Source organism: Blastomyces dermatitidis (genome assembly GCF_000003525.1).
Source record: "Blastomyces dermatitidis ER-3 genomic scaffold supercont1.1, whole genome shotgun sequence".
Lineage (NCBI taxonomy): Eukaryota > Fungi > Ascomycota > Eurotiomycetes > Onygenales > Ajellomycetaceae > Blastomyces > Blastomyces dermatitidis.
In genome coordinates, this window is record NW_025544774.1 from 5,776,243 (window position 1) to 5,792,355 (window position 16,113).

At 45.9% G+C, this 16,113-nt stretch overlaps 5 protein-coding genes and 1 non-coding gene across 7 annotated transcripts; 1 reads left to right on the forward strand and 5 right to left on the reverse strand.

The window, feature by feature from the left end:
- Nucleotides 1-333: 333 nt before the first annotated feature.
- BDCG_16204 lies at nt 334-419 on the reverse strand. Its single transcript has one exon. It is a non-coding gene; the product is annotated as a tRNA-Gln (tRNA).
- A 1,124-nt stretch (nt 420-1,543) lies between these two features.
- On the forward strand, nt 1,544-5,672 carry BDCG_00733. Of its 2 annotated transcripts, XM_045416241.1 has the most exons (3): nt 1,544-2,094; nt 2,211-2,936; nt 2,986-5,657. In XM_045416241.1, the coding sequence occupies exons 2-3, from the start codon at nt 2,479-2,481 to the stop codon at nt 5,009-5,011; spliced, it is 2,484 nt and encodes an 827-aa protein (XP_045279289.1). In that variant the 5' UTR covers nt 1,544-2,094; nt 2,211-2,478; the 3' UTR covers nt 5,012-5,657. The 2 variants fall into 2 exon arrangements, with proteins under 2 accessions (XP_045279289.1, XP_045279288.1); XM_045416240.1 differs by having other exon boundaries at nt 1,544-2,936; nt 2,986-5,672.
- On the reverse strand, nt 4,967-7,714 carry BDCG_00734 (26S protease regulatory subunit 6A). The gene is made up of 3 exons (XM_045416242.1): nt 7,105-7,714; nt 6,600-7,015; nt 4,967-6,506 (listed from the first exon to the last, which is right to left on the reverse strand). Exons 1-3 carry the CDS (start codon nt 7,425-7,427, stop codon nt 5,848-5,850), a joined length of 1,398 nt encoding a protein of 465 aa, XP_045272012.1. The 5' UTR covers nt 7,428-7,714; the 3' UTR covers nt 4,967-5,847.
- A 16-nt stretch (nt 7,715-7,730) lies between these two features.
- Nucleotides 7,731-10,284, reverse strand: BDCG_00735 (trimethyllysine dioxygenase). The gene is made up of 12 exons (XM_045416243.1): nt 10,042-10,284; nt 9,923-9,968; nt 9,563-9,780; nt 9,448-9,465; nt 9,317-9,383; nt 9,183-9,243; nt 9,030-9,126; nt 8,854-8,959; nt 8,696-8,795; nt 8,145-8,633; nt 7,996-8,067; nt 7,731-7,900 (listed from the first exon to the last, which is right to left on the reverse strand). Exons 1-12 carry the CDS (start codon nt 10,155-10,157, stop codon nt 7,827-7,829), a joined length of 1,464 nt encoding a protein of 487 aa, XP_045272013.1. The 5' UTR covers nt 10,158-10,284; the 3' UTR covers nt 7,731-7,826.
- A 1,851-nt stretch (nt 10,285-12,135) lies between these two features.
- Nucleotides 12,136-13,523, reverse strand: BDCG_00736 (peroxisomal dehydratase; the record flags this gene model as incomplete). The annotated part of the gene is made up of 5 exons (XM_045416244.1): nt 12,136-12,478; nt 12,587-12,680; nt 12,823-13,143; nt 13,256-13,304; nt 13,404-13,523. The coding sequence occupies 5 exons, from the start codon at nt 13,521-13,523 to the stop codon at nt 12,136-12,138; spliced, it is 927 nt and encodes a 308-aa protein (XP_045272014.1).
- A 737-nt stretch (nt 13,524-14,260) lies between these two features.
- Nucleotides 14,261-15,883, reverse strand: BDCG_00737 (protein arginine N-methyltransferase 1). Its single transcript, XM_045416245.1, has 5 exons — nt 15,787-15,883; nt 15,709-15,722; nt 15,616-15,635; nt 15,406-15,515; nt 14,261-15,266 (listed from the first exon to the last, which is right to left on the reverse strand). The coding sequence occupies exons 1-5, from the start codon at nt 15,873-15,875 to the stop codon at nt 14,297-14,299; spliced, it is 1,203 nt and encodes a 400-aa protein (XP_045272015.1). The 5' UTR covers nt 15,876-15,883; the 3' UTR covers nt 14,261-14,296.
- Between the last annotated feature and the right edge of the window lie 230 nt (nt 15,884-16,113).

A 16,113-nucleotide genomic window follows, 5' to 3' on the forward strand; every position in this document is an offset into this window, starting at 1 on the left:
AATAAAGTTTTTGTTCGTAACTTATGTAGGATCGATCCATGTGTCCTGACTCCTGCGGGAATTTTCGGAGAGTCTAGGCACTTCCCCAGGGTTTCTATACGGAGGCTCCAAGGTATTGTGCTTGTAATATACATGTCATATTATTTTTGTTATCATCACATGTTGACATGTTGCTACCTACCTAGTGGGGCAAGTCATCAGCCATTCGGTGCTTTTGGAATAGTTAACTCACACCAAAGCTACGCAGCAGGAAACTCTTTTAGCCGCAGTGGTCGTGGGAGAGGAAGGTCAAAAAAAAAAAGAAAGAAAACCATGTTTATGTTTATTTATATTAGGTCCCGCCCGGATTCGAACCGGGGTCAGTGGAAAATCGAGAAGAGCATCAAAATCCACCGTGATAACCACTACACTACGGGACCATCATCGCTCAAGATCTCCCACTCTAGCGAACTAACAATTAAAATGTAAATATCGAGTGTATTTATCGGTTTGCGACTTGAAGTGCTGATATCTGTAGATTCGAGGTGCACGACTTGCCACCACTGAGTCCCTTCCTAGATATGGACGCAGCTCCTCCTTCAATTCTCAAGTCTACGGAGATGTAGACGCTATTCCTATTTCTTGTGAAGTAAACGGTCGAGCGCGCGTACGAAGGGAATAGCCTCCTCGGAGAATAAACATGCCGTCGTGCAAAATTCCACCATAGGCTCTGATCAGCAGGAGATTGCCTCCCAAGGCTGAAGGAAATCTTCTCCCGTGTCTGAAGCGGGGCTAATTGCGTAGCAGCCGCATTGTGTTAAAGAAAAATGGAAGGTCGCTGAGGACGACTTCGAGGTTTCAAGGCCCTGCCATCTTCGCTGGACCTAAGTCTGCATAGGGGAGCTGCCACGCAGGATGCAATGCGTCACCCCGGCTACTTGAGCATCATCTCACTGTCGCCGCAGTAGGATACCAAGCGCATGCCGCCCCTGCCCAAAGTACGAGCAACGTGGAGGGGACGGCGGCTATATCCAATAACGTCAGGGCCTGACAACCCTGGGATCTTTCTGCAGGAAAATATGCAATCATTAACAACAATAATGATGACATGACACCATACGGAGTACACGAGGTCTAGCAACAGATTCGGAGGCCGGTGAAATCTAGCGGAAGACAGTAGAGAAAGACGGCATAGGGTGGTTAAGCCACAGGAGACGAGGAGTTTATAACCTCAATAGCGGCTCGTAATGCACGATACGGATGACTCGAAACTCAGATACGCGGCCGTTATTCCCATGTACTACTGAGTACATGTACTCCGTAGGTTGAGGGGCTTTCAGCAGAAACCCCGAAGGATCAATCAAGCAACGGAGGACCAATTCGATATTATTGGATCATTCGCGCAAGAAACGCATGCAATTCACGGGCCAGGCGAGATATTGGCGGATACCAAGCTGAATGGATCAGCATGAACCATTATTATATATTTAATTCTCTCTGTCCTCACTTCTTTCACGGCGCAACCGCAATGTGGTTCAGGGGAAAAGGCTTGTTAGTCAGCAGAATTTAACGCTAATCCTGATCCGACCAAGTCCCGAGTCGTAAGTAAACTAGTCCCGATATGTCCTAGATCGGAGCCACGGTTAAGCCTCTCCTCCCCGATCAGACTTCCAACCAAAGCTTCAGACTTAACAGACTCGCACCAGCTTTGGACGCTCTGGGGCTCTGCCCAAACACAAAAGGAGCTGAGAAGGAAAAACGCCCAAAAAGAGGGAAATGAAGTAGCAGCTATGCACTACTCCGTACATCAAACCGTGACGCTTGATGGGGAATCAAAACCCGCGTCGATGTGAGCGTTGATGGCATCATGGCAAGCTCAGCCACGGGCCACGGTCAACATCCTGTCGTTAACCCCTTTTCCCTCTTTCGATCCCACTGGCTATCAGTGGCTGGTGGCTCTTTTAACTTCGCGACCAAAGTGCAGCCAAAGCGCTAATGAGAAGCTATTTCTTCCTTGGCCCTGCAGTGGCCTATCGCGAGCCTGTCCAAATAAATTCGCCGGCTGGTACAGAAACGATCGATGGGCACGCGGACGATCGAATGAGGGTGCCACAAGTCAGTTTGCTGTTCACTGCTGAAGATATTTTTTTCCTAACTATTTCTATTTCCTTATAACTATTTCGGATTCCTTTGGTTGCTTGCTAAACAATATAATTATTTGAGAATGGTAGAAAGAATTTCACTTAAAAGATCGTCCGTTTTGTGGGGTTGATCGTCAAGGCTTGTCAGATTCGTACAGCGCTCGTCACCAGAAACCGAAACTAGAGCTGTTGCTCCTCTTTAGAGTCTACACTGTTAGCTCGTGTCAATTCTGGCGGGCAAGCGTTTGTTTCTCTCCTGATTGTTTATGTTTCCAGTGATCAGTAAACAATCTACTTCCTTTGATGCCTCCCCAATCGCTTCGTCATCGCTCCATCTCCTCCCTTTCCGTGGTGTTGAATGAACGCAATGAACGCCGTTGCGAGTAGACCATCCGCTTCCACGGCAATGGCCTACAATGGTGATCCATATCGAGGCGTGGTCCCCGGCCGTCAGGCATCGCCCGCTTTTCCTACCCCTGTGCATCCCAGGAGCCATTCTCCCAGAGCTCCCTCGATGCAATATGCGCGAAATAATAATTATCCCAATACGAACACTCCAAGAATATACTCTCCTACCGCTGCTGCCCCTTCTGGGAGCTTCATTTTCCGCTCGTTCAAGCCCGCTAATGCAGGCTCCAAAGAACAACTACCATTCTCAAGGCCGTTGCCGCAGGAAGTCTATGACTGTATCATCTCACATCTGCAATATTCTCACATGGCTCCCAATAACGAGGGGTGTATAACGTGTTACATGCGAGATTTATATTCTCTAGCATTGACTAGCAGAGCTTGGGAAAAAGCTGTGAGGGGTAAACTGTAAGACGGTCCAGCATATAACGGATCGACAATTACTAAATCGTTTTAGATATAACAAAATATATATCCAAGGCAACGATTCGCCGGCCCAACTCAAGAAATACAAATGGAAAAGAGGAAGTAGATTAAGGCTGTTGCGACGATCGCTGAGATCAAGAAAATTGCTGGCCAATGCAGTGTTTGAACTTAGGGTACCGGATCTGGAGACGGCAACGGGTGGAAATAGCAAACAAAGCATTACCGCGCAGGAATATCGCGACCTTGTGGCATCAGTAGTGATGGTGTGCCCGAACTTGGAACGCTTGGTTGGCCTTTCGCTGCCCTATAATCACGAGTTTGATCGCTTGACGCATGCTCTTTCAACGCGGAAGAAGCTTAAGGAACACGCGTGGATCATTGCGGAGAACCCTGAAATCGGCGAGCGGTTAAAAAACCAGTCTTCCGAACTTTTAGATAATGGACAAGTCTTCCAGTTCCTCAACTACCACGCTTCGTGGTCCAATCTCGAGACACTCATGGTACATTCTTTGGATGGAAGTGGTATGCTGGGACATGGCGTATTCTTACGCATGTTCAACTTCCTGCCATCCCTTCGTCACCTGACAGTTTGTGGTTTCCCTGCAGATGATTTTACCAACCGTACATTATTATTTTTGCCTCCGTTGACATCCCTCCGTCTTGAGAATCTACCAGGATTGACGGAAAATGGACTAGCGCATTATGCAACTCGCCCAGAGGCCCGCGCCCTAGAATCATTGGCGTTAATAGAACTAAATATCAGGTCTCTCCTGATCATTTCTAAGATCTTTGCGTCCTTGAGCAGACTGGAACGCTTCAGCATCTTCCAGACGAAGACTGCACCGACGTTCTCTGATGGAGGGATGGTATTCCAACCATTACTCGCTTCACCAGTCTTAAAGCATCTCCATTGGGACGTTCCATGTCCAGATACGAATGGTTCTCTAACCGATTTCCAATCCTTCCCGCGCCTCTCGTCACTCAGCAAGTTCAACACAGCCAACTCTCATCTGGCCCAGAGTATCTTGAATTCGGGGTTTCCATGTCTGAAATCTCTCCGTGCACCTCATGACATGGATCCCCTTGGGGCATTGCAGGCCGTTTGTCGGCCTACGCGAAACGGCCAGATCATGGTGCCTGCAGACCGCTATTCCCTTCCCCGAAGCTCGCATGGTCCAATTCCGAAGCGGCCCTTAGCACTTCCAAGTGGAAACAACTTGACGTCAGCGCGCATACGTGGCCAAACACTCATCGATATGGCTGCTAAAAGCAGTGAAACGGGCATCAAGATTGTTGTTAGTGACCACTCCGGAGCGCTCAAGCTACCAGACCTACTCGCATTCTCCGACCCGACCCCCGAACCAGGTCCGGATGATAGATATGACATATTAGGCCCGTTGGAAAAAAAAGGGGTTGTTCCTCCACCTAGACGAGATCCACGTGGTATCACGGTGCATGAATTTACTCTTCCATTGCGCGTGGGTCGAGTCTGCACATCATCTGGTACAGGTGCGGGTGCACCCCCCCGCTTTGCCCTGACCCCCGACATCCCCGGCTCAGACGCCGAAGGCGGTCTAATTAGCTGGCGCCATTTCCTCTCCTCAAATCAAACCCTAGCATACTTAGCAGCGGTAGGAGCTGGTGCAGTAGCATCATCGTCGCCTTTACTTATCGACAGAAGAAACACCGGCTCGAGCATGAATGATGACACGGCAACTGTTTCTTCCCCATCTTCATCTCTATTCGGCTCCTGGGGCGGCGGCGGCAGTGCCGGAAGCAGCAATTCTAATCATAGATCGAGTCAACCATTATCTCCGCGTACACCAGCACCCATGTCTCCAACGATGCAGATGGGTAACTCCCAAGCTGCCACTGGGTTCAGTGTCGGCTCTAGCGCTTGGCCGGGGCAGCCGTTTTGGACTGCTAGAGAGACTTGTGATGGGGCCTGGAACCGGGGATATAAACTGGGGAAGGACTGGTGGTCGCATGTCGAACGGGAGAGGGCTCAAACTGGGAGTACCTCGATAGATGTAGTGAGGCAAGAGCAACTATTTTGAAGGAGAGATTATGTTAATGTTTAATGTTTAATTCTCTTTTTAGGAGAAAGCAAATTTTAAGATAGTAGATTAAAATGCCCTGCTTTTACCTAGGAAGGACCATTTCGTCCTGCATTTCGTGCCTATCCTTTATTTCTGTCTTCGATTAACCTTGAATACCGAATTGTTGTCAGGTATCCCTCTGTAACAAAGAGTCACCTATTCAGGAGCGAGGTTCATTCATCCTAGTTATCCATCCTAGTCTCCTAATTTCCCCTATTCACTTTTATCTGACTCTCATCTCAAAAGGCAACTATATAACCCCCCTTATATTTACTCCCTGTTTTACCTTTTCATTTCCTCTTCTCCATTCCTCCCTTCCCCTTCGAAACTAAGCCAGCCTTGATCCTTTGGACTTTCGATATTACGCTCTCTCTCTCTTTTTTTCTTTTTTACTATTTCATCTGCTGTCCTTCGAGAATATGATCCTCCTTCTGCGCCCACCCACGTAAACATGCCCAATAGCTGAGCATATGCTGGGAAAGAGCATATACATATTCATCTCTAGATTACTGGTGAAAATACCAGGTGGCCTTTAATTCTGTTACAGAAATTATCACACTCATCGCAGAACGTAAAAAATATTGAAACCGTTGCTGAAAAAGCTAACACCAGGATTTGATCCAACCCGGTCTAAAAATATGTGGTTTCAATGCTGTATTTATTTTTGCTATTCGCATACACGCATGATACAAATTTAAACGCACCACCGAAAAGAGAGAAAGTGCGCGAGCAGGCTTTTGCTCACAGCAAGGGAATAATGAGAAATTGGAGGTAAAGAGGGGGGGTTAAAATAATTAGACGTAAATCCCGGTGCTAGTATCTTTCTTCTTCGCCATCACCTCCGCAATCGCGTCGACGTAATGTTCATGACCAACCTTATTCATCCCCTTGCGCAATGCAATCATTCCAGCTTCCACACACACAGCCTTCAACTGCGCTCCGCCAAACTCGTCCGTACTCCGCGCCAGTTCGGCCCAGTTGACACCGTCGTCGACAGCCATTTTACGCGAGTGGATACGTAAGATCTGGGCACGCGCTTCTTCATTCGGGAGGGGGAATTCGATCTTGCGATCCAGGCGCCCGGACCGCAAGAGAGCGGGATCAAGTACGTCCACACGATTAGTAGCAGCAAGGACCTTGACGCGGTCGTCGGAGGCGAAGCCGTCCAGTTGGTTGAGGAGTTCAAGCATGGTTCGTTGGACTTCGCGGTCACCGGACTTTTCCGAGTCGAAACGTTTCGTGCCTATGGCGTCAAGTTCGTCGATGAAGATGATCGAGGGGGCCTTCTCCTTGGCCAGAGCAAAGCAGTCACGGACAAGTTTTGCGCCGTCTCCGATGAACATCTGGACGAGCTGGGGACCGGCGAGTTTGAGGAAGGTTGCGTTTGTTTGGGCGGCACAGGCACGGGCAAGAAGAGTTTTGCCGGTACCGGGAGGGCCGTACATGAGAGCTCCTGTTCAGGACGAGCCAGTAGTTAGTAAAGAGCATATTGATGATGTGTTCGGCAAAACAAAAAAAAATAAAAGATCGTTGATGGATGGCGAACCTTTTGGTGCTTTAATGCCGATCTTCTTAAACCGCTCAGCCTCTTTCATTGGCCATACCACTGCCTCAACAAGCTCCTCAATTTGTTTATCCAAGCCTCCAACATCGGTATACTTCTCTGTCGGCTTCTCGTCAACCTCCATGGCTTTCACCCGGCTGTCATATTCGGCTGGTAGAGTATCCAAAACGAGATATGAATCCTTATTAACACCAATGAGGTCGCCGGGTTTCAGTTTTTCATGGTCGACGAGGCCGATGAGAGGAAGGAAGATAGTTTGACGGGTCGAAGTCTTTATAACAGCAGATTTGCCAACCCGAGTGGCGTCCAGGTCAATATTGGCACCCTCCTCCGCAGCCTCTTTCTCAACGTCAAGATCAAGTAGCTCGACGACATTACCTACAAGATATGGTAGTTGTCTATAAAAGTAATGCAAAGATGATAGGTATTAGTCAAAGGAGCAGCTCGCTTTCGAATTTGAATGCAGGCGTGACAAAGGCAGACATACCGGTTATTCTCAATCTTATCCAAATTATCCTTTATCTTCTCCTGCATCGTAGTCTGCTCATGTGTCAAACGCTGGAACTCGCTCTTCATGATTCGCATGTCATTCTCCAGCAGTTTCCGTCTGTTGATGATATCTCTGGTACTTGATCGCAGGATTTCTTCATCTATTAGGTCTTCTTCCTCTTCCTTCTTCTTGTCCGCTCCTGCATCTTTCATTTCAGCATCGCCATCCTGGTCTTGTTTTTTTCCGTTATCATCGCCCTGGTCCTTCTTCTTGTCCTTGTCTTCGCGCTCGAGGTCATCAAGATCCTCTAGAGTTGACATGATGGCGGTTGGGGTATGGAAAGATCGGTTGCGTAGGGAAAAGTACAAATTTGTATCGGGTATAAAGGCGTTGCTACTGGGAAATTAGAGAACCGGAGAGGGTGTAGAAGATCTAGTCGTTGACAACAGAAGGGAGAGTTGGCTGTATGATGCTCAGTAATGTCCAGAGCTTAGGTTGCACAGGTGAGGTCAAGCTGGTTCCTAATCCGGACTAACTTCCTTGGTACGCAAGCTGCTTGCCTAACTAGGTCATGTGACGTGAAGCCTAGCGGAGCTTGGGGAGGTACGAATAGAAGTAATTTATTAACGTATTTCAATATCTTTGGTATTTGTTTCTAGGAAGACTCTATTTAAGAAAGATCCTATATATGTAATTCCGTATTGATCATAACCCACGAACTATATCCTATTCAATACTTTTTCTCGCCCATCCCTAAGCAACCAATATCGTGACATGAAATCGTCATGATTAACTATTAAAATGTATTAGTAGAGTGTCAATCGGTCAAGCATTCCGCTAGCGAAGGAAAGGCCATAAACTAAATCAGGAGACAAAAGAAGGACTCACTGTAGCCACCGCATATCCTCCGCTTTCCCGAAAAAGGAGCTCGTCCATGGAGCATTCTCCAGTTGTCGAATACTGGGTACCGGTTAGCGAATTATCTATGAGTGGAAAGATGTAATATTGAACACATGATATAGCTATAGAAGACTTACTCATTGGGGAGCCAGGATCCAGCTGGAACCAACGTTCCATATCTTTCCGCGTAATAATTTCATTCCATTTCCGTGCTGCGGCGTACCATTTGTTGACTTCCTCTGGAGACCCGTTAACAATGGGCCTCCTGTCCTCATTATTCCATCGCACCTGATACAATTCTCGCGTAACCGGGTGATGGTTAAGGACGGGGAACGGGCGCGCCGGTTGGATGCAGACATGTTCGTTGCCACTGGCATGGCCGCTGACGCCAAATTCCTTTAGTACCCCATATGCCTCTGGATCCTCCTTGTAGAGTGTCTTAGCAGCCTCAAAACCATCAACGAGCAGTGATTCACCACCAGAACCGTTGGTATGTGAGAGCATGTGGAACATCTGGAGGCCTGCCGGATCCGTAAAATAGGTGGTATCCGTATGGCCACCAAGACCTTCGGTTGTGTAGGCCATATCTTTCAGAGAAAGATCGGACGTGAAGTCCCAAAATCCGCCTGCCATGGTTGTTTTTAGTTTCACTTTTTACGCGTGGGAGTTGCTGGGTCGTAGAACATACCATAATGCGTAGGCCTGATGAATGCTATCCGCTTCAGGAGCTGCTCCGTAGCTTCAGGGGTTGCCGGGGATTCCTTGACAAAGGAAAACCCCCATCGATACTTTTAGGGTAGAGCGTTAGTATAAAAACCATTCGTGGGCGAGATAAGGTAGGCAAACAATTTGATCTGTCCATTTTCGAACGCCAGCTTCTGAGGACATCACCTCGTCATACAAGACAGTTGGATAGGTATTTGGGTCATTGGAAACGAATTGTCTCTCAGACCTGGCAAATGTGTTATTATTGAGGTTTCACCAAGAAACAAAAACAAAATGGTAGATGGGCTTCCCAATACCCGAACTTAACAGCGGCTAGTTCAGAGCTACCCTGGCTAAGATGGTGTTTTGATAACCAGTTATAGCTATACGTGCTAGTATGGCCATCATTTGCCCCTAGAAGGGAGGTAAGCATGGGAGAAGCATGTAGGAAATGAATATCATTGCCTTACATTCAATCTCCAAATGATTGTCCAACTTTCTCACCGATGATGGTTGAATATCCGCGGGTATCTAATGGTCCATACGGTTAGGCTGTTGCAGAACAAAATACAAACGTTCTTAACTAGAGGTTAGGTGCCGTTACCGAAAATGTGTCCACAAGCCGCTGTCTCGTGTCAGGGTGAATGCATTTCTTGCACTGGCAGTTGTCTCTGTGTGTTGGTGAGTATATAGTATTACATGCACACCCCTGATGTTACAGTATAGGGCACAAACCTCAACCATAGACTCGGCCTAGATAAATACCGTCCACAGCCATCAATATAACGATTTTAACGAAGTGGAGTATGCCGGTTGAATGAAACGATAGCAAATGATCTGATCGGCTTACCACTTGCCCGTAACTCCTCCAGGAAGGTCAACAGAGACAGGAACATATCCCTGCTCGTTCACAGTGCTGGAACTTTTCTCAGTTCCGGCGAGCGCTGCCGGGTGATGGTTGACGGCCAAGGACGAAAACAGCGCAGCAGGCTCTTTGCGAGAACCAACTCGACCAGAAAAGTGAAGAGAATAGGGTCGAGCCTTACTGGCAGACCATGGTGCTAGTTCCTTAAAAGGAGCGTCAGCAGGAAAATTTATAGGTTGGCGGTGCTTTCTGCATTCCAGACCCTTTATTGGCCAGGTACGGCAGTCTATCCAGGGCGTATCGGACGGATACAAACATGTAGGAAACGCATTCATGTGCACTTACTGGTTGTAGTCTCCCTGCTTGATATACAAAGCTACTGCCCGGAGCCCTTGATTTCCATTATTGTTAGCTTTCACTTCATTAGCATCTACTGCAGGGAAGAGGCTAAAAATAGATCCCACCTTTCGCGTACAACCTGAGCGGCTCTTTTGACAGATGCGAAAGGTGAAGATTTCATGGCTGATATCGTGTTACCAATGATTGCTTCCGTATGTAATAGATGGTGTATCTCACTCATTATTTGTTGAAGAGTGGTAACAGCAGATGGTGGTTTGCTTTGGGACACATTGGTTTTCGTTTTTGCCGAGGCTGGAAGTATTTAGTTCTCTTGGTGCTGTCAACTCCACATGGCGGGGAAAACTTTCAGAACAATATTAGGGGCATTGAAGCTGAAATATTTGTTTTATACAATTGATGGATACTTCTGTACTGTACTGCACAGAAACATTCACTAAGTCATGTGCTCAGAGTGACATCTGTGAAAAAATTAAAATTCAATTTCTCATTCATTATACATTTTTAAAATTTGTAAACTATTTTAGATTATAGCTATTAGCTATAGAGAAGAAGAATAGAAATATATATTTAATATTTTAAAAAACATGATATTTAATATAAATGTTTAAGTTACTGTTAAAAATAATTATATTTCATTCTCTTGTTATAAGTGTAAATCTACTTTGAAATGATACTTCATATATAAGAAATAGAGGAAAGGAAAAAATATGATTTCTCTAGAGCTCAAGATAATATAGAAATAATAAATAGATAAAGTTAAGTTACTATTCTCACTCATGATTGAGATATAGAGCAAATCATTCCTGTGTTGCTAACAAACTGAAACTGTTCTTTCTCAGACACTGTAACTTACAGCAGATTTGTATTTTTGATCTATTTGGGTTTAGCTGTGAGAGTGACTAATTATTAAATGTTAAAACTGCTTCCTAGTACAGACTAGCGCCTCGCACCAAGCATATAGCCCACACTAGATAGCAACCAATACAACCACTCAGACGTCCAACAGGTTATGGCCCGGATTGCTTGTTTTGTTTTTAATAACCTTCCACTACTACTACTTTTTCATTTATCTGAGGTATAAAACATCTCCTGAGCTGCATCGCTGAACTGCAGAAGGGTCCTGATGAGAGGCCAAGGGAGCTTCGATCGCGGGGAAAACGAAAAGATTCAACAAGGAATCCTGATTAGAGGCCAAGGGAGCTTCGATCGCGGGGAAATTGAAAAGATTCAACAAGGGGTCCCGACGAAGGGCAAAGGAAGCCCTGATCACGGGAAAAGGAGTGGCATCTCCTATATCACTGCTGGATCCTGATGAGAGGCCAAGGGAGCTTTGATCGCGGGGAAAACAAAAGATTCAAAAAGGAATCCTGACGAGGAGCCAAGGGAGCTTTGATCGCGGGGGAAAAGATTGAAAACAACTGATTCAAGGGTGGGTACGACTCCAAGAACACAAGCAATATGAACAACAATGAGAACGAGAGCGAATATGGGCAAGAAACGCCTACCCCTGGGCCTAGGGGTCAACTAGGTCAAATGAATGAATTGATGATGAGAATGATGGCATACATGAAGAAACAGGATATATTGATGGAAATACTCATCCAAAAGTTGGGTGGAAACTCTCATTCTCTGTCAACACAACTGTCATTACACCTAGCTGAATTGATATGACGGATACAACAGATATGAAAGGATATGAATGACATGATAGATATGATATGACGGATGAATACGATTGACACGATGGATATGAATAATGAGGGATACAACGGATATGACAAATGATACGATGGAAATAATGATACAAGGGATACAAGGGATTTTATGGATTTGAGCATGACTTTGCGGTATATTCATGTATCAGGCCTAGTCCTGATAAGGAAACTAGGTGCTGCTTTTTGGAATTAATTTTTATTGCGGATTTGAATGATTTGAGAAGGATAGAAGGATATAAGCCAGTACGGTAGCTAGTCCGAGGGGGTGTGGGAGCCCTAGGCTTCCTAGTACGGACTAGCGCCCCGCGCCAAGCATATAGCCCACACTAGATAGCAACCAATTGCTGAGATAAATCGTTGCCCGTCTGGCTGAATCATGGATAGACACCCAACCAATAGCTTAATCAAAATAATACATAGGGACAGCAGGGAGTTTCCTGATATATCTGACAAACAGCCGGCCTTTGAGTCACATGCTAAACCTCATAGCTTACTCTTCCCACCAACAACATTGACCAGCGCCCGGCCATTGCTCAATACAACCTTGCCCTTATCATTCTTGACCACAAACACAACTTCTTCAAATCCACCTTCAAGCTTCCCGGTCCTCCAAATCTCAGTGATCAGCTTAACACCGGGGATCACTGGGGACGCAAATCGGGCCTGGAACTCTTTGAGATTCTTCGGGTCGCTACCGCCCAATGTCTTCAGGATAGCGTGCGCTGCCATGTTCCAGCTGAAAAGGCCGTGGATAATGACACCGCCGAAACCCATTTTCTGTCCCGGCTCCGGTGTGGCGTGCAAAGGGTTATAGTCTCCATTCAGTCTATGCATTTAAAAAAAATAAAAATCGCAGAGTTAGGAATTGTCACGATACAGGCGATCTCCTTCCCAGGAGAGAAATATCAAGAGGTAATTATTGGACGTAGCTTACCGGTAGAGCAACGCTGTATTGTCATCTGTCTGATATTCATAGACGACATCTGGCTTCTTTCCCTGTGGAGGGGGATAGTTCACCGTAGACGGACCTGTACCAGTGCCAAAGACACGAATTATTAGCCATCAGCTCACGAGTTGTACATATTCATGCAACCTCAAGTCCCTTTTAACATCCCTCCGGCCTCCGGCGCGTTACCAAAGTCAAAGAGGCGGGGGATTTAATTTATTCACCTTTTGGCCCACCCCAATTCCCCTGTCCAACGAAAAACCCACTCCCAACAGCCTTGGTATAGATCTCCCCGGTCTCTTTATCGACAATTTGCTGCTCCGTCTCGACAACAGAGCCCGCCTTGCCCTTATCATAGACACCAACAACCGAGCTTCGCAGTTCAAACTTGCGCCCCTCGCTGGAGACAGGTAGGGGCTTGAGGAAAGTCATTTTGCGCTGTCCGTCGACGACGCGGCGGGTGTCGAAGGTGGGCACGCCGGGGATGACATTGCCGGTTTTTTGGGCGTAGAAGTCGGTTACCTCTTGGTTTGTGAGTTTGAAAGCTGTAGTTAATTATTATATTAGTTATTCATTTTTCAAAGTCCGCTGGGAGCGCCCTTGCCGCTTTTTTTCTTTTCTTTTCTTTTTTTTTTTTTTGGTGGCATTGAGACATACGGAGGATAATAGGGTATGTTGGGAACACGGTGAAGTTTGGATGTAGCTCCTATTGGAAAGAGAGATGTTAGTAACAAACCAGGGCAAACCCTCTTCATCTCTTGTTTCTTTCTTCCGACAAGAATTATATGGATAGACACAAACATACGTAGAGGAAATGAAGTTCGTCCGCTGTCGCTCCAATACTATTTGCGAAGAGCAGGACATCTCTCTTCGTCCAGCTCACATCCTGGCTCGGGAACTTATGGCCTGCTCCGGGTCCGCTCATTATGATGTTTAGGATATGAATATTTGATTGTAATAATATGAAAAGTGGGCGACTAATAATCAATAATAGGCGGTGGATTTGCGATTTATAATAATAGTATTACAACCAAAAGGAAGAGAATCTACGAGGTCTCTATTTAGGCCTTTTATTAAATAGGTAATGTTGAGCTCTTCGGCAAGCCGTGGCTTAGAAATTATGCCGAGGTTGTGGAGAGGTGCGTCTCGACATCGGTTACTTTTACTGCCTCACGAACCATCAAATGACAAAGTAAAAAGGAAGAAGATTCCCGACAGGGACATCTACAAGACCAAAGTTGCTGAATGAAGTAGTGAGATTAAGCATCAACTCGGGGTATCTCTAACAAATCGAGGAGCTTTAGAAATCGTATCCTATATATATCATTTGTTCCATATAATCGGACGCCACATTATGCCATTTCCCCCAAAACGCCTGCAGCCCTTTTTCTCTGGTTCTTTCTATCTTTCCTGTTTCTTATAAAGTTTACCTCTCTTGGCAATCTCGCCAGATCATAGAGACACGCATGCAACGTGGCGTTACGCTGTCTGCTGCAATCCATTCCATATTCAGGGCTGAGCGGATAATAGAGCAAGGAAAGAGGAAGAGGAAAAGCGGGAAAAGTTTCAGAAAAATTAAACGAAAAAAAAGAAAACAACGCAAGATGATATGCAGAGCATAAATTCTTAGAATGGCAGAAACTTAGGTTGTGAGTCTTCGTGGTAAGTACGTCGTATGTTTAACACCTGAGACCAGAATTAGTATCCTGATTGGCTCATAATTTCTGTTTGATAGATGGGGGCGAAAGAGAAATGTGGGATGCGATACATTTTATACTCACAGCTGCCCTGGGCAGCACGTGTCTCATCCTCCGTCTCAAAAGTGTACGAGATCTTAATATCGAGATCCCGCTTGTTTTTCTCGTTAGGTTTATTCTCTAGGAATCCTGCAACTGTTTCATTTTCCTCAATGGTGAGGACTTCGCGAATGTAGAACACGGTTTGCTTCCAGTGGGTGTACTTCGCATGAGGTCCGGTGGAGAAGCGAATCTTTTTGTGGCAAGCGGTGAAATCGATATCGAACCAGGCAATGATGGCGTGGATGAAATCGTTGCGTTTTGCGGTGAGTCTGAAGGGAACAGTGAATGCAAGATCGGCTGTGGTGACTGTGTATAGATCAATGGTGAGGACCGGGCAGGGATCGGTGACAAGAGCCTTTAGCTCGACAGTGTCCACAAGAGGCTCAGTCAGCGCCACATCTTTCATAGGTGAGTAATTGAATCCCCAGACATTGTCCCAAACTACAAGAAAATTAGCAATTGACCTGTGATGTGCATGAAAGGGGAGGGGGGTAGGAACTAGGGACTCAGTGCAGGGCTTTTGAGGGGAAAACGTGCATCCGATTTTATCGTCCTTGTATTCGCCATCCTCAATTCCGGCGAGGTAGACAGTAGCTTTGTCCGGGAAAATCTTGCCATCGGGGACAAGATAGTTGTCACGAGCATAGAGAACGGTGTCAAGCATGGACTCGTACAGAAGGAAATATCCCATCCATTCGGATATAATGATATCAACTTTTGGGTAGGGAAGTTGCACTTCTTCCATCTTGCCCTGAAGAAGGGTAATCTTGTCTGCCATGCCATTTACTGCCACGATCTGGCGGGCCTTTTCAATGATGGAAGACATGTCCACGCCGATAACGTGTTTGGCTCCTGCACGAACGGCAAACCTAGGGGAAAGAGGACGTATTAGAATTCATTTTCTGAAAGGTATTGCGTTGGACGGTTTTTTTTCTTTTTTCTTTTTTCTTTTCTTTTCCTTTCTTTTCTTTTCTTTTCTTTTCTTTTTTTTTTTTTTAAACAACATACATGCTGAGAATCCCGGTTCCGCATCCGACATCAAGCACTACCTTATCTTTAAAAAGATGACGGTTTTGGTAAATGGCATCTCTGTATGATCGTGTGCGAACCTCGTCTTTCTATATATAAGGAAATACAAGATTAGTATCTGTTCCCATTTCGTTGTCTTTAAAAAACCAATAGCAGCACACATATTTATTGGAGCATAATATCACTTACAAGCATCTCCTCGTGAATACCTATCCCGTTGGTTTTGTTTTGTCAGCTGTGCATTCGAGAAGAGGGGTGATGCAGACAGTTAGGTCAATTTACCATGGTGGTCGTAACTAGCATAGAATAGATTAGATTAACGCTCGTGAGAAATGAATTCAGGACTAGGAATATATATACCTCGTAAAATAGCGAACCTCTGCGTGGTCCATGCCAGCCATTCTGTCCGCGCTGGACGATGGCTGAGGGGTTGAGGATGTGATGTCCATTTGATTCGAAGCTCCGTTCATGATATACTGTAGGATAGAGGGTAGTTTAAAAGAAAAAAAATGCTCCAAAGGTAAAAAAAAAGAAGCTTAAGGAGGCGAAGTATAAGGAAGTCAGGCAGAGGGAGCCTGATAGAAGTCGAGGCAAGAAAACTCGCTAGATGCCCAAGGAATAAATACGGGAGACTGCCAAGGTTTTTGGATTTTCAGAAGAGGCTCACTGCGATCTCTAGACTAGAAC